This window comes from Rhinatrema bivittatum, chromosome 3 (assembly GCF_901001135.1).
Source record: "Rhinatrema bivittatum chromosome 3, aRhiBiv1.1, whole genome shotgun sequence".
Lineage (NCBI taxonomy): Eukaryota > Metazoa > Chordata > Amphibia > Gymnophiona > Rhinatrematidae > Rhinatrema > Rhinatrema bivittatum.
This window is the reverse complement of record NC_042617.1, coordinates 212,888,700-212,910,627: the sequence shown is the minus strand read 5'-3', so window position 1 is coordinate 212,910,627 and position 21,928 is coordinate 212,888,700. Positions and strand designations below refer to the sequence as shown.

At 44.9% G+C, this 21,928-nt stretch overlaps 1 protein-coding gene across 2 annotated transcripts in view; it reads right to left on the bottom strand.

Moving 5' to 3' along the window:
* NDUFAF7 (NADH:ubiquinone oxidoreductase complex assembly factor 7) overlaps nt 1-21,928 on the bottom strand; it is a 144,252-nt gene that overhangs the window by 6,272 nt on the left and 116,052 nt on the right. The window contains exons 8-9 of one of the 2 annotated variants that reach the window (XM_029594156.1): nt 14,486-14,629; nt 5,767-5,940 (exon numbers count right to left, since the gene is read on the bottom strand). In XM_029594156.1, coding sequence (XP_029450016.1) covers nt 5,767-5,940; nt 14,486-14,629 — 318 coding nt within the window. The remainder of the gene's footprint in view (nt 1-5,766; nt 5,941-14,485; nt 14,630-21,928) is intronic. The other variant, XM_029594157.1, reaches the window with a different exon arrangement.

The following is a 21,928-nucleotide window of genomic DNA, read 5'->3' as shown; positions in this document are numbered from 1 at the left end:
TGCTATCGCCTTGTCGCATTGTTTCGCTGTCTTCACATCATTAGACACTATCACCCCAAGGTCCCTCTCCTGCTCCGTGCTCATCAGCCTTTCCCCCCCCATCGAGTACAGTTCATTCGGATTTCCACTCCCCATATGCATGACTTTGCACTTCTTGGCATTGAATCTCAGCTGCCATATCTTCGACCACTCTTCCAGTTTCCTTAGATCCCGTCTCATTCTCTCCACTCCTTCCGGCGTGTCCACTCTGTTGCAGATCTTAGTGTCATCCGCAAAAAGACAAACCTTACCTTCTATCCCGTCCGCAATGTCGCTCACAAAGATATTGAACAGGACAGGTCCCAACACCGATCCTTGCGGCACACCACTTAAAACCGCTCTCTCTTCAGAGAAGGCTCCATTTACCATCACACATTGTTTTCTGTCCGTCAACCAATTTGCAATCCAGGTCACCACATCGGCACTCACTCCCAAGCTTCTCGTTTTATTCACCAGTCTCCTGTGCGGAACCGTATCAAAAGCTTTGCTGAAATCCAAGTAGATGACATCTAGTGCTCTTCCTTGATCCAATTCCTTGGTTACCCAGTCAAAAAAGTCAATCAAATTTGTCTGACAGGATCTTCCCCTGGTGAATCCATGCTGCCTCTGGTCCATCAATTCTCCAGACTGTAGATAGTTGACTATTCTCTCTTTCAGCAGTGACTCCATTACTTTTCCCACCACCGAAGTGAGGCTAACCGGTCTGTAGTTGCCTGCCTCTTCCCTGTTCCCACTCTTGTGAAGCGGGACCACCACCGCTCTTCTCCAATCACTCGGCACCACTCCCGTTTCTAGGGATCTATTGAACAGGTCACACAGCGGACCCGCCAGAACATCTCTGAGCTCCCTCAATATCCTTGGATGAATCCCATCAGGCCCCATGGCTTTGTCCACTTTCAGGTTCTTTAGTTCTTCCCACACATTTTCTACTGTAAAAGGATTTTCATCTATTCACGAAATGCTTGGCCGTGGTGAGCGACAGAGCCTGGAGGTTGGGATGCTGCAGCCTGCCTTGATCCTGCGAGATGAGATATGGGGAAGTCCCCAGACTGACTGGTCTTCAGATAGACAACTCCCAAAGGAGTGGAAACCAGACCTGTCTCAGCCAAAGAGGGGCTATGAGAATCATAGTCCCTCTATCCTGGGAAGCTTCATGAGATTCTTCACCACTAAGGGAATCGGAAGATATGCATAGAGAAGACCTGTGCCCCAACGGCAGGTAAGGGCATTCGAGGCTGGTTTGCCATCTGCCCTGTGCAAGGAGCAGAATTGAGGTGCCTTCCTGTTGAAGGGGGATGCGAACAGATCTACATCTGGGCTCCCCCAGAGGTAGAATATCCGATTAGCTGCCTCCTGGTCCAGGAACTACTCATGGGGTCTGAAGGCTCGACTCAGCCTGTCCGCTACCACATTCTCCGTTCCAGCAATTTACATGGCCCTGAGCATCATTTCTTGGGACAGGGCCCTTGACCAGATCTGGACCACTTCTTGACACAGGAGGTACGATCCTGTGCCTTCCTGCTTGTTGACATACCATATTGCTACTTGGTTGTCAATCTGGATCAGGACAACTTTGTTGGATAGCTGATCTCTGAAAGCCTATAGCATGTACTTGATCGCCGGAGCTCCAGGAAGTTGATTTGACAAGAACGTTCCTGAGTGAACCATATGCCCTGGGTGCCGAGCCCATCCACATGAGCTTCCCACCCCAGGGTAGATGCATCCGTGGTTAACACAATTTGAATGGGAAGACTGAAAGGAGATTCCCTGTTCCAGAATGGAAAGTACCCGCCATGAGGACAAGGAGTCCCAGAGGGACGAGGTGACTTGGATGTGATCTTGGAGGCTCTGTGTGGCTTGCTGCCACTGAGACCTCAGGGTCCATTGAGCTCTGCGCATGCGTAATCATATCAAGGGAGTAACATGGACGGTCACGGCCATGTGGCCCAACAACCTTAACATGTGCCAAGCTGATATCTGCTGGCTCTTTTGAATTTCTGTTGCAATGGCCGCTACTTTGATAGCCCTCTGGCATGGCAGAAAGACCTTGGCCTAAACCATGTCTAGCAGGGCTCCAATGAAGTCCAATTAAGGTGATGGACTAAGAAGGGACTTTGGGTAGTTGAGAATGAACCCAAGTGACTTCAACACCTGAATGGTCAAGTGCATGGACCTGGCTGCCCCAGCCAATCGTCCAGATAGGGAAAAACATGCACTCCCAGTCTGCCGAGGTGTGCTGCCACCATGGCCAAGCATTTCGTGAATACCTATGAGGCAGACGCGAGCCCGAAAGACAACACCCGGTACTGGAACTGCTGTTCCCCCACTACAAACTGGAGATACTTCTTGTGACCATGGAAGATCTCGATGTAGATGTATGCGTCCTATAGGTCAAGGGAGCATAGCAAGTCCCCTTTTTGCAAAAGGGGAATCAAGGTGTCCAGGGAAACCATCTTGAACGTTTCTTCCAAGGCCCTCAGGTCTAGGAAGGGACGAAATCCTCCTGTTCTCCTTGGAATCAGGAAGTATCTGGAGTAAAATGCCCACTCTCTTTGCTGTGGTGGAACAGGCTCAACCGCTCTGGCTGTTAAGAGGGAGGAAAGTTCTGCTAGTAGAACTTCCTGATGCATTGCAGACTCCAATACGGGCATAGAGGGCAAGTTGGTGGGACAACCATTCGATTTAATTGGTACCCCTGATGGACGATGGACAGAACCCACTGGTCCGAGGTTACACTGGGCCACTGGTTCACGAAGAACTGCAGCCTGCCCCCAACTGGAGGATCTATCACTCTGGATACAGGTGACTGGCTGATACTCCCTATGGCCCAGTCAAAATCCCATCCCCAGGTTTGACTAAGGAGCAGGCTGGGGCTTGAGAGCTCTCTGCTGACTGGGATGGTCACGAGAGCTCTGATGCTGAGGATAGGATCAAGGAGGTGAAGGATAGTACTTTCTTTGGTGAAAGGACTTCCTTGGCTCCTGCCTTGACAGTCTCCTAGAAGAAGATGGTGGGTCTGGAGCGCTGGCAGAGAGTTGTTGGAGGGTGTCATGATGATCCCAAAGTTGGGTCACAGCATCCCTCATCCTATCTCCAAAGAGATTCTCACCTGTACATGGCGTGTCAGTGAGATGTTCCTGTACCTCCAACTGGAGATCTGAAGCCTGCAGCCATGCCATTCTGCGGGCGCCAATTCCCACTGCAGAGACTCTCAATGCCGTCTTGAAAACATTGTAGGTCTCATGGACCTCGTGTTTTCCACACTTCAAATCCTTGCTCACCAGCGGCATGAGGTGGTCTTGCTGCTGTTGAGGCAGCTGCCCAGCCACCTCCTGCACTTGCTTCCAGATGTCCTGTGAATATCGGCTCATATAGAACCGGTAGGCAGCGATGCAGGTAATAAGCATGGTTCCTTCGAACATATTCCTTCTAAGAGTGTCCATCGCTCTGTGGTCCTTCCCTGGCAGCGCTGAGGAGTGGGTCCGAGAATGCTTGGACTCTTGAGGGAGAATTCAACCACCACCGACTGGTGGGGCAGCTGATGCTTATTGAATCCAACAGTCTTCTGAACAAGGTAAACTCCGTCTGCCTGCCTACTGACAGGAGGCACTGTGAGGGGGTGTTCCCAAATCCTCAGCAGCAACTCCAAAACGATCTCGTGTACTGGGACCACAACAATCTCCTTAGGAGCCTCCACAAATTGAACGATCTCAAGCATCTTGTGCCTGGCATCCTCCTCCATCAACAGCTGGAACAGGATGGCCTCCGCCATCAACCTCACAAAACCTGCGAAGGTTAAGTCCTTAGGTGGAGACTTCCTTCGCTCCTCTGGAGGAGAAGGGTCTGAAGGGAGACCATTCGAGTCCTCGGAGGAAGACTCTGTCTGATCATCCCCTGGGGTCATAGGGACCCTCATCCTCATTGTAAGTCACAGGGGATGGGTCCCTAGGTGCTCGGCCAACGTCCAGAGGTGCAGGCACGATGCAAATGGACAGGGGCCTATAGGCCTCAGAGATCCTGCCAGCCTCAGTGCAGCTTCTTCCTCAGAGGAACCAGCAATGACCAACGAATTGGTAGGAGGCGGCCCCGGTGCCCCGCCTGGGAACCTATGCCAGCTGGGTTGGTAAGGCACTGATGAGCACTCTGAGCTTCTCCAGAAGTGGCATGAAAATGAGCGGTACCGGCTCCAATGCCATTGGTACCACAGGACCGTGGCTCTGTAACGCCTGCTGACTTGTCGCTCCAGCTTTTCCTTGAATGTTGCTAATGCCGACACCAACTGGGAGGAAGGAGGGATGGCCAGATCTTCCTCAGACCCTCGAGGGGGAGATCAGCAATTCACACCAGGGCCGTTGGAGACCGTCACAGATCCTGGGCATCAATGGAGGACTGCTGCTCCTTGCCATGGGGTTGCTTTAAGGGCATCATGGCAAACTCTAGTGCATCCCCATGCCTGGCAGAGCATTAGCCGATGCTTCTTGGTTTTCCCATGATGCTTGTCCCAGTCTTTTTCCGGTGCTGAGGTTGAAAACGATGAACCTGGCTGCCTCAATCTGGAGGAGATCAACAGTGATCGGTCTCCGGTGCCCCTATCCACCAGTGACCTCAATGGAACAGACAATCCTGCCTATTTCGATGGTAAGGTGTCCACCAGTGTGGCTCCAAGGTTCTTAAATGCTGATGCCGCCAATGCAGGTAGCGATAGGTCTGACGTCTTCGACCCGAAGAGGTGCTCCTCCTATAAAGACGAAGCCACTGTCCCTTCGCGGTTATCTGGTCACACAAGCGGTAACCCCGGATGTCATGCAACGGCCCCAGACAGAAGATGCAGACTTCATGCAGATCGGTGATAGACAGTCCGTGGGCACTGGGGGCATCGTTGAAAACTGGACATGGCCATGACGGAGGAAAACAAAAGGGCTTAAGGTCAGAACGGTTGCGGTGTGCATCGATGACCAGCGGGTACCGAGGCACCGCCTGAAGACATTGAAAACCCCGACTGGGGACACTATGTGAAGGCACCGAGAGGGACCTGGTGATGGAACAAAGAGAAGTTTTCCACTAGGCCAAAAAGCCAAACTTTTTAAGAGCTCAGTCAACTGCGAGGCTCACAGCTCCACAGAAAAGAAGAGACTGAAAAGGGACCCCACATGGACTCGTGGTATAGGGCATGCTGAGCATGCTCACTGTGTCTAGTCAAAGTTTTCCACATCGGGCTTCATCTGATGTCGTCCATGTGTGAGGACTACTATCCTGCTTGTCCTTGAAGAAAATGCCAATGCTTGTCCCATGATGGCTTGTTGGTAAAATCAGATGGGGAAATAGGATGAGAAATAGGGGAAAAGCATTGAAAATGTCCAATAGATTTTTTAATTTCTTTTGTTGCTGCTTATTGCATTCATTATGCCAAGCTCTCTTTGCTGTTTCTATTGATCTCTGGTTGAACCAGTTCTCCTTTACTCTGCTGACATTACATAAATGTTGAAAATTGAATTTTGCAAGAGCTCACTAAGCAAATTGATGCTGTGCTAGTCTTACTAATGTAAATGAAAAGAAGTTTTTATAATTAAAATCTTACCAATATTTTTAATAATAATACATTTAGATACAGTACATTAAATACGAAGATTTTACCTGTCACGGCAACCAAACGCCATTAAATATAAAAGAACAGATGTACCACTAGTCATATGAAAGTGAGAATCATTGCAATCTTTATATGGATACCTTCAGTCTGGTGTCGATGCCCATATTCTTTAAAAATTCCTGTTGTGTAATAGGTCCAAGAGAGGCTACTTTTCCCTCTGCCATTCTTCGTAAGAAACTGAAATCAACATCTGCAGTCAGGTCTGCTGTTCCCGGGGCTGTTAATACATCATGGAGTTTATGACCACAAAAAGCCTGTAAAAAGAACATTCCTTACACATGCTCTTTTATGTGTATAGCAGATTAAAAGAGAAGTACTAGCATCATTTAGACAATTCAGTTGGAAGGTTTAAAAAATTATATTGTGAGGCTCCAGACTTTCTTTCAATTCAATAAACCTAAATCAACTTACACATACTACAAGTTTTACCAATGCATGCTTTTGGAAGTGTTCCTCAGCTTAAATTCTGGCAGTTCAAGTTAAAGAAACTGCATTGCTTGAAAAACTTACCTTTACTTTGAAAGGGAAACTAGATAAATATTTATTTTCTCAAATTTATAAATTGCTCGTACATAGTTTGCACAGAGCAATGCACAGCAAATGAATACCACATACCAATGAATCACAGATATAATTTACATTGAATATAAGTACATAATACATTAAAATTACTAATCACAAATATATTAATATAGTATCCTATAAATAGTTAAAATTTCATAATAGTTAAAATGCCTCTATCAAAACATCAGTAATAAAACCAGCTAAGGGATCTCCTAGATGTAGTGGGATAACAGAATCCAAACATTTCTCTGTCAATGCATGATGTGGAGAGGCAATACTGGATGTGATACTGACAGTGCAGAGTTGTGCTATAATGTGGTTGCCCTTCCCCCTGACCTTTGCTCGTCATTCTCATCTTCTCTTCCAGCAGTACAACCTTTCGGTGGGCTAGCAGGGGATGGGTTAGTGATGCTGGGTCACAGTCAAAGGAGCAGCAGGACTTTTTGGTGATGTAGGAACAATAGGAAAGAGTCTGAAGTTTACCATGGTCTTAAAAGATGTCTCCCTTTTTCTTCTTGCACCATGGTGCATTCCTTCTCCACACTTTTCCTGTAGCATTTTTTCAGCAGCTTTGGTGGCGCTTCACTTCAATGACAATTTTACTAACTTTGAAGAGAGCTGCCTCATTACAGCATCTGGCAACATTTTTCAGTCACGGTTTTGGCAGCAGATGACTTCTGGAAGCTACAGCTATGGAAGCCCAATTATGGTAAACTAGTATTCTCCTTTCTGGTTCTGCCCACCAAAAGCCTGCTTCCCCTTAAATTCATATGATAATTTTCACCATGTTTCCACCAGAGATTGATTGATTGATTGATTGATTTATTTATTTATTTATTTATTTATTTATTTAATTAAATATACCGATGCTCAAGACCATGTCTTATCGTACCGGTTTACATCAAAACCAGGGGAAAAAAACAAAATTATAAGCATGAAAGTTACAATGAACAGGGAGAGTAATTCAGGACAATTGAAAGTAGAAGGAATTGGATTAAGAAAGCGTTTTTAAGGAAATGCGCAACAGGCAACTATAAACAATTGTTTTGCAAGTCATTGCTAGTTGGGGAGATGTCAGTTAGCTTTTTGTGATCCTGAGCTTAGGACACTTAGTGGCCAGAATTCAGGCCCACAATGGCAGGATTTTGGAAGGAGTCCTAGCACATATGCCCTGGCTGAGGACTGTTGCTGCAATGACTGAGCTAGGAGGGGATTATAAAACAGGAAAAAAATCTAGGTGTAGCTGCAAATGAAGGTTCGTGATGCTGGATCCCAGCTCCAATTCCAGCTGAGCTGAAAGCTCAAAGCAGCAGCAGGAAACTGCTAGCTCACTTTCCCTCAACCTCAAAAAAAGATATTTTCTATCTAATTTTTAGGCTGGCATGCACTAAAGCAGGAGTGTGCCATTTTTGTCCTCAACAGCTACAAAACAGATAAGTTTTCAAGATAACCAAAATATACAAATGAATTTAATATTTAGACCAAACGTATGTAAGTATTAAAATGTGGAAACACTGAAACCCAGATCTGTTTGTGGTTCTCAAGGACCAGAGTTGCATACCACTTTATTAAGATCTGTTCATTCCTTTCTTAGCAACAATCTATTTGATGATCCTTATAGTTTCTACATTTCCAGATCGTCTCTTGACAGGCATCAGAAAGGGTATAAAAGGGCAGCAAAATGAGGGATCCAGAACTATTAAAAAATATGAGAAATATTTTTAAAGAAAATGTATTTCCCTATCTTTTTCTGTTTTCATATTGAAAAATTCTCAATAAAAATTATACATAAAGGGGCGGATTTTCAGAGCCCTGCTCGCCTAAATCCGCCCAAAACCGGGCGGATTTAGGCGAGCAGGGCCCTGCGCGCCGGTGAGCCTATTTTACATAGGCCTACCGAAGCACGCAGAGCCCCGGGACTCGCGCAAGTCCCGGGGTTCTCCGAGGGGGGCGTGTCGGGGGCGGGCCCGGTCGTCGCGGCGTTTCGGGGGCGTGTCGGCAGCGTTTTGGGGGTGGGTACGGGGGCGTGGCTACGGCCCGGGGCGGTCCGGGGGCGTGGCCGCGCCCTCCGTACCCGCCCCCAGGTCGCGGCCCGGCGCGCAGGAGGCCCGCTGGCGCGCGGGGATTTACGCCTCCCTCCGGGAGGCGTAAATCCCCCGACAAAGGTAAGGTGGGGGCTTAGACAGGGCCGGGTGGGTGGGTTAGGTAGGGGAAGGGAGGGGAAGGTGAGGGGAGGGCAAAAGGAAGTTCCCTCCGAGGCCGCTCCGATTTCGGAGCGGCCTCGGAGGGAACGGGGGTAGGCTGCGCGGCTTGGCACGCGCCGGCTATACAAAATTGATAGCCTTGCGCGCGCCGATCCAGGTTTTTAGCAGATACGCGCGGCTCCGCGCATATCTACTAAAATCCAGCGTACTTTTGTTTGCGCCTGGAGCGCAAACAAAAGTAGGCCTATTCGCGGAGTATGAAAATCCGCCCCATAATGGTAGGATATTCAAAAGCCATTTAGACATATAACTGAAAAGTTATCCATTTAAATGGCTTAGATGTAACATTTGGCGATTTATCCGGCTAAATTATAGCCGGATAACTCTTTATCCGGCAAGAATTTAGCCAGATATGTCAGGAATGTTCCTGGGGCAGGCAGTAGGCATTGCGGTGTTATGGGTACCCCAATCCATATCCCAAGGGTCCCAGTCAAAGTCCTCTAATTTGAACTCAAGACCCACATTACCTGTTAGAAAAAGAACGGCTTTTACAAGGAAACTGTATTTTCACATTGTATCCCAGCCTCCTAGCCTCTTGTCTGAGGGATAAAAACCCCCGACGCCTGGCTTGGGTAGCTGGTGCAAGATCAGGAAATATTTTTACAGCAGCCTCATGAAAATTCAGCGGATATTTTCTAAAATATGCTTTCATTACTAGGCGGATATCCTTGACAGTTATAAAGGACACCAAAAGCGTCCCCCTATTTATAACATCCAGTGTCGAGTCCTCTAAAAATCCTGTTAGGTTCCCTGCAAAGGGAACGTTTTCAGGGTTTCCTGGGCGCGTCGACGAGGGGAGAAAGAAGCAGGAATTAATGGAAGGCATACTTAACTCAGTCAATTCCAAACTTTCAATAAAGAATCTCTTCAAGGTGGTGTAGGGGATTTCTCCCACCACTTTGGGAAAATTGATGATACGAAGATTCAGATATCTGGATTTGTTCTCAATAAACTCCATACGTCTAGAGAGCGATTGACTGTCTTTTATTGCTGCGATTTTATATTGTTGAAATTGCTTGTTTTCCTCTTCCAATCCGCTAACTTTCTCCTTTAATCCGTCTAGCTTTGCTTGCACATCTACGGATTTTTGAGCGTGTTGTGAGCTAGTGTACTCCAATTTCTCATTCATGGTGTTTATTGCTGAAGCCATGCCGGCCATAAACTCCCATAAGGAGTCTAGAGTCACTTGAGCAGGCCTCGAGGGGATAGTAATTAGATCTTTTTTCGTTTCGCTTCGCGAGGACGTACCTTCTCCCAGATTTTCACTGTTTTCAGTCTGCCCACCAGCGCTTCGATGTTCCACCGGGCTTGATGTTTGGAATCCCGGTTCTAACCCTTCGGTAATCGGTGAGTTAGGGTCTGGGGTCGGGAAGGACGCACAAGCCTCCAAGCCTCCACCCCTCGCCGCCTCCACTGAGCTCTGCGTCGGTGGCTCCCTTTGCTCCGGACTTAGAGACACCTCCTCTGCCGGCTCGAGCAGCTGTTCCACGTTGCCCTGCACACCAGTTTCCTCGGTTCCCTGTAAGACTGCAGGACTCACAAAGCGGGTAATTTCAGTCTGAATAGTTATGGCAGGCTTAAGTTCGGTTGGGTAAGTCCGAACTTTTCCTTTCCGCTTAGCAGGCATTTTGTTTCAGCAGGAAAAAACAAAACAAGACGAAACCCTCCGCTCAGGTCTCAATACGTGCGGCCATCTTGGATCCCGCATGAAAGATAATGAGCGATTTGTGTTTTTCATACCTAAACAATTGCAGGAGTTTATTGAAGCCAGGAAAATTAACATCATAACCTAAATATTGATATTGACTGCAGTTTATGTGCAACCAGTAAAGTTAGATTATTGATTTCCTTATATGTTCCTTAAATGGTTTCGGGATCCCAATTATTTTTCTGCTGGGAGTGAGACTGGAATTATATAAATAATGGTTAAAGAATTATATAGATCTTTTGCATACTAAGGTTTTGTTTAAAGATGTGAATATAAATCTATTTTCCTTGTTTTGAAATGGCAAAAGAATTTGTATTAGTTTTGTGCAATGAAAGTACTCACGATGTTACCAATAAGCAAAATGTTTTTCAGTTTGTTTATGTATTAAAAAGCCGGGTGGGTGGGTTAGGTAGGGGAAGGGAGGGGAAGGTGAGGGGAGGGCAAAAGGAAGTTCCCTCCGAGGCCGCTCCAATTTCGGAGCGGCCTTGGAGGGAACGGGGGTAGGCTGCGCGGCTTGGCGCGCGCCGGCTATACAAAATCGATAGCCTTGCGCGCGCCGATCCAGGTTTTTAGCAGATAGGCGCGGCTCCGCGCATATCTACTAAAATCCAGCGTACTTTTGTTTGCGCCTGGAGCGCAAACAAAAGTAGGCCTATTCGCGGAGTATGAAAATCCGCCCCATAATGGTAGGATATTCAAAAGCCATTTAGACATATAACTGAAAAGTTATCCATTTAAATGGCTTAGATGTAACATTTGGCGATTTATCCGGCTAAATTATAGCCGGATAACTCTTTATCCGGCAAGAATTTAGCCAGATATGTCAGGAATGTTCCTGGGGCAGGCAGTAGGCATTGCGGTGTTATGGGTACCCCAATCCATATCCCAAGGGTCCCAGTCAAAGTCCTCTAATTTGAACTCAAGACCCACATTACCTGTTAGAAAAAGAACGGCTTTCCCTGCGGCACAGCATAATGTAAACATAGTTGATTCACAGAGAGCTAGAAGGCAAATAGACAACTCTGCCCTTGGTTTCTCACCCAAAGATATTAAAATGAGCCGTAAACAAATAATGGAATATTTTAGTGACAAACTGCCAAAACGAACAGGTGCATTTTTTCCTAATAATCATATCTCTGAGACTTGGCATACTCCCAGAATTGGCTCACATCCCAGACAGCAAGGGAATACCAGAGTCTATGATAGCCACTAATTAGGCTTGTTGTGTTCTTTTTAAAGATAAACAAGTTCTTTACAGTAAGATTATAGGCCACATACTCAGTGCTAATTCAGCTCCTTTTCATGATGATATAGTCATACAAGGCATCAAATATAAACAATCGATAACAGGTAGACTTAGGTAGATTTGTTTTTAAATTCTCAGATATTATATGCTTTTTATCTGTGTATCTGTTTTTATTAAATTCTTAGACATTATGTGCACTGCTTCAGACAATATAAACAATGTTTATTAAATATCTGAAATTTAATATGTAAATAAATGAAAGGTATAAATATGTTATGATTTCTGAGCTTGTGACTGCACATCTAATCTGCACTTGCAGGTTGCAGGCCAGGGCCACAGAACTTAAATCACTGGTAAGAACAACAACTATTTTATCTTCTGTATCTATCTTTTGAAAGCTTGATCACTCTACTCATATATAATAAATAAGTATATTCTTTATTGAATACTTTCTTTGTCTGATTTTACTGAGTTGCTCTATCTTTATATAAATAATTATTGTTCTCACTATTACATTATCTCTTAGGAGCAATGATGTGTTAAATTTATAGGACATGGGGTACTAGGGAGAGAGAGTAAACTATAAGGGAACTCCTTATTAAAGATTTTCTCACTCAGCGCTACATGACAGAGTATGAACCCAAGACAGTTGAGTTCCAATATTCGGAGTTAACTGGTGAACCTAATGGCTAACTCTAGCCATGCTGCAAGCAGGTCTAAAGTTAGCCGGATATACCTATCTAACTAACTTTTAAGATAGCCAGGTATATTCAGTGGCACTGCCGTGTCACCAAATATCCCGGCTAAGTTAGCCAGATAGATGATTCCAGCTAACTTATCTAGCCACTCAGTGGCTGAATATGGACCCCATTATGTATATATGTATATTACACATATACACCCTACACACACATTCTTCTTTGAAAGTTGCTGACCTATACTGTAATTCAACTGTAATCCAGAAAATCTAAAAATTTACAAAGTTCCAAAACAAATCACACTTCCCTTAAGCAGAACTGGATAAACGCTTCTCCCTGTCAAACTGCCTACCAATTGTTACACTCCTGCTTGCGGGCCTAGCCATGAGCAGGCACTTACCTTCCCAGCAGGAGGCTGCTGCTGCTCCTCAATGCAGCTGGTGCCACCGCTGCCATCATCTTTGCTTTGCGGCCCGGATGCCGCAGTCCCCGGCCTCACCTCCGCAGCAGGAGCCATCTTCTGCTCTCCTCTTTGAGTGGCAGGACGCCGCTACTCTACGTTGGGGCTTGGCCCTGCTCCTCCTTCTCCAGTGTCAGCGGCAGGGACGCCGCTGTCCAGGGTCCTGCCCACTTCTCCTAAGGGGCAGGGCCGTATCTTCTTTCTATATTTAAAGGGCCCACGGCCGGATATGCCCCGGGCCCCACCTGGACTCCTCCCTGGGTGTCTTCTGATCTTCAGCCGTACTTAAGGGCCCTGCTTTCACTCTGTCCTTGCCTTTGCAAGGGGTTAGTCCTCCCTAGGACTTCTTGTTTTCACTCCTGCTTGCCATTCCTTGTTCTTCATGGGATCCCTCGTTGTTTCGTTCCTGGTTTCTGCTGATGTCCTGATGTTCCGTGTTCCAGTCCTGATGTTCCATGATTCAATCTTGATGTCCCTGATGTTCTGTGATCCAGTCCTGATGTCCTGAATCCCTGGTTCCTCGTCCATCTTTCCTGGCGTGCCACTGTTGTGGTCCGTGACCAGCCCATAGGGGACTGTGTAGGGTGCTTCGTGGTACTAGGCCTTCTTCTTGTCTGCAGCAAAAGCCTCCAGAGGGTCATCCTTGCCTGAAGCCAAGTCCCGTCTTGGTCCCTTGTCCTGAATCTCGTTCCGGCCCTCGGATTCCTTTGTGTTTGCTTCTGTCCATGACCAAGACTCTGCCAGAACCTGCTCTGCTCCAGCGTGGTCTGTGACCAGCCATAGGCGGCTGTGTAGGACGTGCACCGGTGCAGGTCTCTACTGAATCTTTGACATGTTCCAGTCTCAAGTTCCACTTCTACTCCTGGAGTCTGCTTCGCGCTCAGCGTGATCATGACCAGCCATGGGCGGCTGCGTAGGGCGCACTGCGTTGCAGTTCTCACCCAGTACTTTCATCTGAATCCTGAATCCTTGTTCCAAGTCCTTCCCAAGTTCCATCTGAGTCCTTCCAAGTTCCAAGTCTCATATGAGTCCTTCCAAGTCTTGTCTGAGTCTTCATGTTCCAGAATCTTCGTCTGCCCTTGTCTCCTCCCCGGCCTGCCACCTTTGCCGTTACCCAGCAGCAGGTCTGAAAGGGCTTGGAGTAGTCTGAGGACCACTCAGAGACCAACCTTGCGTTGTTGGCCTCACCAAGGCTGTGCAGGTCGGCAGGGGCCTGGTCTACAGTCTTCTCCCATGCTTGGACAAGTCTCGCCATGCTCGTTACAGCCTAGGAGCTCTCTGGGGTTGTGCCGTGGTCCAAGGGCACACAATCACCCTGGAAATGGGACCGCTCTCCTAGCGCTCCCTAACATCAACTTTGTTGCTTATATATTGTTTGTTTGAACCTTCAGACAGGAAAAAATGGTCACTGTTGGGTTGTATTTTTTTTATATACTCTTTTCTACAACAATTTTCCAATAACGATTTTATATACTCTTTTCTACAACAATTTTCCAATAACGATTTTGGGGCCTAAATGATTACAATTAAGGGCTAGTACCACTGTTTAGTGGTGAGGCTGGTACGATAAGATTCCCCTCTTTTTATATGCACATAAACATCACTGAAACTTTTTGATGTCCTTTGTGGAATATTTGATATTTAAAAGTGTTTGGATCCCATGTGTTTGGTGAGCTCTCTTGCTTCTGTTTTTTTTTTTGTTTGACTTGTATTGTGATGTTATACATCATTGGGGAAAATTTATATCTAACCAACTTTAGTCTTATAAACTAAAATGCTGTTTAGATATGAAATAAGTCAAAAATATTTTTAAAACATATTTTTTTTAAAAATCACTGCATTTTTATCATCATACATACTCTGAGTGTATCTGTTTTTTGTCCATCATGGCCATAATCGGTAATCAGTGCAGCTCCACCACTGTTTTCAATGCGACATGCAAGTTCCTGAATGATGATGCCAGCAGTAGGACTCACCTCTACATGCTCTCTTGTTTCCCGAGACTAATAAAAAAAAATAGTTCAAGGATTATATATTTATGATAGTAATACATGGCACACACAGTTCCCAAATATAATCAATCTACCATATAGTGCTACTAAAATTATATTGGGGTCTTTAAACTAAAAAGACTAGAGTCTGTGTTGAGTTGTCTTCTAGTTGTCTATTTCAACTAATCCTGCACAAAGACCTATATCTTTTTATATCCCATTTAATCATTAAAATAACATTTTTTTTTAAAGTTCCAATACTGTTGCACATAGAACTTACTGGGTATAAATTCAATTACCACTTGTACATTACTGAAACAATAAAACATTTTCCACAGAAACATTCGATTTTCCCTTTTTGTACAAAAAATAATGTTCCCTTGAATTTAGTATAATGTGGATAAGGCATTAAGGCCTGGAGCTCGCTCGGTTTTATTTAACATATATCTAACCCCCCTCTGCCGCATATTAGCAAATTTCAAAGTTCACTATAGACTATATACGAGCATTTGTAGTCATAGCTTTCCAATTTTTCTCCCTTGATTTGAGGCACTTCCTAGATACCTTTTCTGCATTTTTGAGCTGATTTTATTTTCTTCTCCCACTTCCTGTATTTGTTGGGGGTAACATGTCAATTTCATTGGCTGTCTCCTGCCTCCCCCATTCGTTAGTTTAAATGTCTGATAATATATGATCTGAATTTCTCACTTAGCATCCTCCTTCCTGCTACAGACAAATGTAGGCCATCCTTACCATGTAGCCTTTTACTGTTCCATACATGACCCCATCCTCCAATGCATCCAAAACCATTTTCTGTACATCAGGTTTTGAGCCAGGAATTGAAATTATCTATATAGAATAGATTCTCATTTCCCTTTCCATGAACAGGTAATACTTACGAAAAAGCAATAGTCTTTGCGTGTCTCTTATCTTTCCTAGATTTTGGAAATCTTTTTGTACTTCATGGATACCATTTCTATTGAGATCATTGATCCCCAGATGGATGATAACACATATCAAAGTTCCTGCTTTCTTCTTCAATGACTTGGACCATCTGGTTTGCATTTCTTCCAATACGGACACTGCACCATTTTGGTAGCCCTTCTCTGGACCACCTTCATCCTGTCTCTATCCTTTTTGAGATACAGGCTCCAGAACTGAACACAGTACTCCAAGTACGGCCTCACCAAGGACCTGTACAAGGGCATTATCTCCTTTTTCTTACTGGTTATTCCTCTCGCTATGCAGCCCAGCATTCTTCTGGCTATAGCTATTGCCTTGACACATTATTTTACCGCTTTTAGATCGCTAGACACTATCACCTCAAGATCCCTGCCTTGATCTATGCACATCAGTCATTCACCCCCCATCACATACAGCTCTTGTGGATTACTGCATCATAGATGCATGATTCTGCGCTACTTGGCATTGAATCCCAACTGCCAAATCTTTGACTGCTCTTCAAGCTTTCTAAAATCATTTTTCATTCTCTCTACTCCTTCAGGCATGTCCACTTTGTTATAGATCTTAGTATCAACCATAAATAGACAAACATTACCTTACATCCCTTCCGCAATGTTACTGACAAAGATATTGAACAGAGCAGGTCCCAATATCGATCCTTGTGGCACTCCACAACACCATTTTCTCTTCAAAATAGTTCCATTTACCATTACTCGCTGTCTCCTGTCAATCAACTAGTTTGTAATCCACTCCACCACCTTGGCACTGACTCCCATTTTATTCACAAGCCTCCTAAGAGGGACCATATAAAAAGCTTTTGAAATCCAAGTAAATTACATCAAGCACTCTTCCTCAATCCAATTCTCTAGTCACCCAAACAAAAAAAATCAATCAGATTTGTCTGACAGGACTTTGCTCTGGTGAATCCATGCTGCCTTGGATCCAGCAATTTACTGGATTGTAGATAGTTCACTATTCTTTCTTTCCATTAATTTTTCTACAACCAAGGTGAGGCTAGCTGGCCTGTAGTTTCCAGTCTCCTCTCTTGTGAAGTGGGACCCCAACCACTCTTCTCCAATCTCACGGCACCACTTGTTTCCAGGGATCCACTGAACAGGTCTTTTAGCAGACCTGCTAGAACATCTCTGAGCTCCCCTAATATCCTGGGATGTACCTCATCCAGCTCCATAGCCTTGTAAAAGGCATTATGAAGGGTATCAGAGTGGACATAGGATGTCTCTTCACTCCAAGCCTGATTAGTCAGCTATCATCTGTAACTTGATCTTGTTTTTATCTTCTATTTATTCGTCGATTAAAGCCATTCTTGGAAATTGATGTTTGTACATTGTTTCACAGCTTACCTCTTTCAAGAATGGTCTATTGTAATATTTTATACCAAGGTCTGTCTACTGCCTCTCTCAAACATTTATAGTTACTGCAAAACTGTGAAATTGATTTATGGTTTAAAAAAATTTAGCCATGTTTTGACCAGTTTGGAAAAGTTACACTGGCTCCTTATCTTAGCAGGAATCAGGTCAAAATTCAAAATCTTATGCTTAGTTCTTAAAGCTTTTGCCAATGTTTATCCAGACTACTTAATTAACTCCTTATGCTCCATTGAGAGTTTTACAGTTCTCAGAGTATGGCCTCCTCAGATTAATCTTCTCCATCTGAAATTAGGCTAGAGATCATTCAACATTAATCTTTTCCTACCAGACCCCTCTTTTATGGAATGCTCTGCTAATATATATTTGTCCCAAAAAGAATTATATTAAGTTTATGAAGAATATTAAAATCTTGTTATTTAGACAGGTTTTTAGTCTTAAAATGTGTTTAGCTGTTTGCTTGAGTTTCCAGATTTTTCCCTTATGGATGATTTCTAAATTGTATTTTTCATATTTCTTATGCTGCTTTATAATTTTATATTGATTTTATTTATTGCCTATGCTTTTATTTGTTGTTTCTTAAGTAATTTATTATATCTTTCAGATGGTAAACCACTTTAATTGCTTTAATTTATTTGTGAAAGATGGTATAGCAAGATAAATAAACTTACACAATTTACTCAATTCTAGAAAATGTTTAAAGGTTGGATATAAAAAAAATCATATATTGCTTCTAATTCAAATATTATTTTTGTGAAAGGAAAGCAAAACAGATTTAATTGATCTAAATGGCAGGATAGCATCATAACCACCACACCTGATCCCTTTCCTGTTATTCAAATTATAAAATCTAAGTATATTATGTTATTGTATTAAACAGTAACTATAGAGATAATACTCTCCATGGCTCTTGTGCCATATCATCCTACCCCATCCTTCTCCTCCTAAAGTTCACACAGGAGACTGTGCATGAACTGCTTCATCTTGAGATGCTGAGAAATGCTGGAGACCCTGAACTTCACCTGAACACTCTCCCAGGAATCTCACTTTCCCTGCTACCTTCCTTCTCTATTGATACTCTGATTCCCTGGGTGTAGTCTGTAAAAGAAGAGATAGCATTTCATGATCTCTTTTACCAGCTGGAGCCCCTCAAAGTCTGTAAGTTGAATGAATACAAAAGCTTTTTAAGAATGTGATTGAATTATGAATGTTTGTAGATAGGGTTGAAACCTTGCTGACTGGCACTACTTGTTCACAAGTTTCAAACTTGTACTAATTCAAAACATTTTCTGTAGTTGAAAACTATGAAATGAGGTCAAGCACAAATGATTTCCCGGTTATGGAGACTAGTCTACATATGTGTACACCACTTCAACAGCACAACCAGCCCTAGCCAGGGAAAGGAGCAAGATATTGAACTTGCAATTAAACCCAGTCTCCCATCTGATAACACATCACTAACTTCTCAGTCAGCCATCAAGTTTTCCTAAAAAATAAATGCAATTCTCTCCATACAATGTCTTTTGCTTTGAACATGAAGTCCAGTAAAGGAACACCACTGGAGTCTTTAGAATTTCTCCCTATCTTAGTCGCTTTGTTTGTCTGCAGAAGACATCACCTTTAAAATGGTTTTAAGTTTTGTGAGCTTATTTATGAAACTAGCTACTACTCTCAAGACAATTATAAAAATCAATTTTAATACATGAAAAGAATCACTAAGAGCTCAGTAAAACTTCAGTTCTGAATGTCCTGCTTAATGCCTCACCAGGAAAAAGCAATACTGTATCATTTTAAAATACATCAATAATTCACCAGTACTGTACCATTTACAATCTGTACATGTCAACATTAACCATAATTAAATATAAAGTATGGATTATTTGGGTTACATAAGTGTGGCGTGGCTCCAGGTGGAAAGGTGTGTTGTAGTCTGTCTGTTGGGCTGATCAGAAGTCTTGGCTCAAGTGGAGAGTAGCCTAGGCCAGTGCAAATAGGTAGTTAACTGCCATCAAAGCCTCAAGTCAGGGCTCACTACCTCTCTTTGTCCACAGGCCTCTACCTTAGCTCTTCTCCCTATAATTCTGAAACTGACACTCTATCATTGTTATACTTAGTGAGGTTTGGGTGGACCCTTGGACACTGTGGCAGCTGACCATGCCCACAGGGGAAGTCCCGTGAGGGGCCACAGGTCAGGCTCAGCTTAGGACACACAAACACAGAGATTGATCTTTTATTAGACAATGTGGTGAAGCCACCAGAGGTGGCAGTGGTGAGCAGTAGTAGTCTGGCTGGGCTAGTATCCCTCAGGTGCTGGAACATCGACTCCTCAGGTAGCAGTGCTGTAGTGGAAAGAACTGAGAATAATGAGTACAGTGGAATATGCACAAGCCCCAGTACGGAGAACCCCAGGATAGGGAGAGCAGGCCCTCGAGGAGCGAGTACCTGATCCCTGAGAGCTGAAAGGCTTGAAGGAGATGTACTCACACAGCGGTTCCACGTAGGAGATGGCACTAGGGCTGGAACGGAGGCAGGCCCTCAAGGAGCGAGTACCTGGTTCCAGGGAACAGCTCTGAGGTGAAGATGGTAGTACTCACTGGTGTTGAAGATAGCAAATCCTTCCAGGCAGAAGAGAAGGTAGGAGTAGGCAGCGAGTCAGGGAACATGGGCCCTCGAGGAGGGAGTACCGGTTTCCTGATAGCAACCTGAAAAGCAAGTGAGGCCCCCGAGGAGCGGGTACCCCATTAGCGTTAAGAGTCCAATGGAAATTGGAGGCAGAGTAGCTGGGTACAGAGAGCGAATCCCATCCGTAAGGATTACCCGTCCTTGCTAACTCAAAGGCTAGCAAACAATGTAGGCTTTAAATATCCGGGCAGCGTGACTTCATCACAGGGGGACATCCCTGAGGTTAGTGCCAAGTAGGAAATAAGAGTGAGGGCCATGCGGCGCACGTGCCCTAAGGTACAAGTGGAGCATGGCGGGAGGCAGTGCCCAAGCCAGTCCGGGGACGCCAGAGAGGATGGCAGGTAGACGCTGCGGCAGCCAGGTGTCCACCCACAGCCAGAGGAGGAGAAAAGAAAGAAAGGTAGGTGGAGTGAAGCCGTCGGGCAGCAACAGTCACAACAGTACCCCCTTCAAAGGGCGGTCTCCTCTGCGGGTACCAGGTTTTGGTTTCCAAGGATGCGAGAGATGAAACTGATGGAGCATCTCTTTGTGAAGGATATTAGCCAGAGGCTTCCAAGAATTTTCTTCAGGGCCAAAATCTTCCCAAGAGAGAAGGTACTCCCAGGTTTTGCCACGTCTTCGGACATCAAGAATGGCTTCGACCTTGTATTCTAGGTTATCTTCTGCATTGATAGGAGATGGTTCCTGAGATTTGGAAGAGAATTCACTGATGATGAGTGGTTTCAGAAGTGAAACATGAAAAGCATTATGGATGTTCAATCCAGGTGGTAACTTCAGACTGTAGGTAACATTGCCAAGACGTCGGAGGATTGGAAATGGTCCAACGTAGCAAGGAGCAAATCGAGAGGAGGGTAACTTCAGTCTAAGCTGCATACTGGATAGCCAGACTTTGTCACCAGGTTGAAAGATAGGCGCTTTGGAATGATGAGCGTCGTAAAACCTCGATCACTCGCTTTGAGTAGTATTGCTTTTGTCTGAGTCCATACTTGATGGATTTCTTCAGCAGTGGATTGAGCTGCTGGGGACATCACTGAGAGCTTCAGTGGAAGTGATGGTGATGGTGAGCATCCATATACCACTTCAAATGGTGTTGATCCAGCTGATGTTGCTGGATGAGAATTAATGGCGAATTCAGCCCTTCGGCCCAGTTATTCTGACGGCAACTCACATAGGCCCGAATGAACTGTTTCAGGGTCCTGTTCATCCGTTCTGTTTGGCCATTAGATTGAGGATGATAGGCAGATGTATAATCTAGAGAGATGTCAAAGAGTTTGCACAGGGCCTTCCAGAATCTTGCCGTGAACTATGATCCTCGATCCGAGACTATGTGCTTCGGTAGGCCGTGGAGGCGAAAGATATGGACTATGAAGAGCTTCACAAGTTCCGAGGCTGAGGGTAAGCCAGGCAGTGCCACGAAGTGGGCCATCTTCCTGAAGCAGTCGAATGTGACCCAGATGGTATTCATACCTCCAGAAAGAGGTAGATCAACTACAAAATCAGTAGCGATATGCATCCAGGCTGTTCCAGAGCTGGAAGCAGTTGCAGAAATCCCCACAGTTGGCCAGAAGTAACTTTGTGCTTGGCACAGTTGGCACAAGATGCCGCATAGGAGAGTGTATCTTTCTTGATAGTTGGCCACCAATAATACTTCTGTAGCTTCAGCAGGGTACGGCGTTGACCAGGATGGCCAGCCAGCTTGGAATCGTGCGCCCAATAGAGCACTTTCTTTCTGAGATGCTTTGGCACGATGGTCTTACCAGCGGGCACAGAATGAGTAGCAGCTAAGACGACTTTCTTCGGGTCGATTATGTGCTGCAGCTCTTCCGGAATATCCTCCGAGAGAAAGGGCATCAGTTCTGGTATTCTTGTCTCCGGGGTGATATTTGGCACAAAGTCAAAGTGGTTGAAAAATAAGGACCATCTAGCTTGTCTATAGTTAAGGCGTTGCATGGCAGAGATACTCTAGATTCTTATGGTCCGTAAACACTGTAATTTGATGTTGAGCGCCTTCGAGCCAAGGCCACCATTCCTTGAATGCCAACTTAATAGCCAGGAGCTCTTTGTCACCGATCCCATAATTCTTCTCTGCTGGAGAGAAATGTCGTGAGAAGAAAGAGCAGGACACAAGGACTTGGAATCTCCAGTCTGGCTCAGAACAGCCCCCACACCGACGTCAGAGGTGTCGACCTCTACGATGAATGGCTTGTTGGGGTCCGGATGACGTAGGCATGGTTCCGTGGGAAAGGCAGTCTTTAAATCTTCGAACGCAGAAATGGCCTCC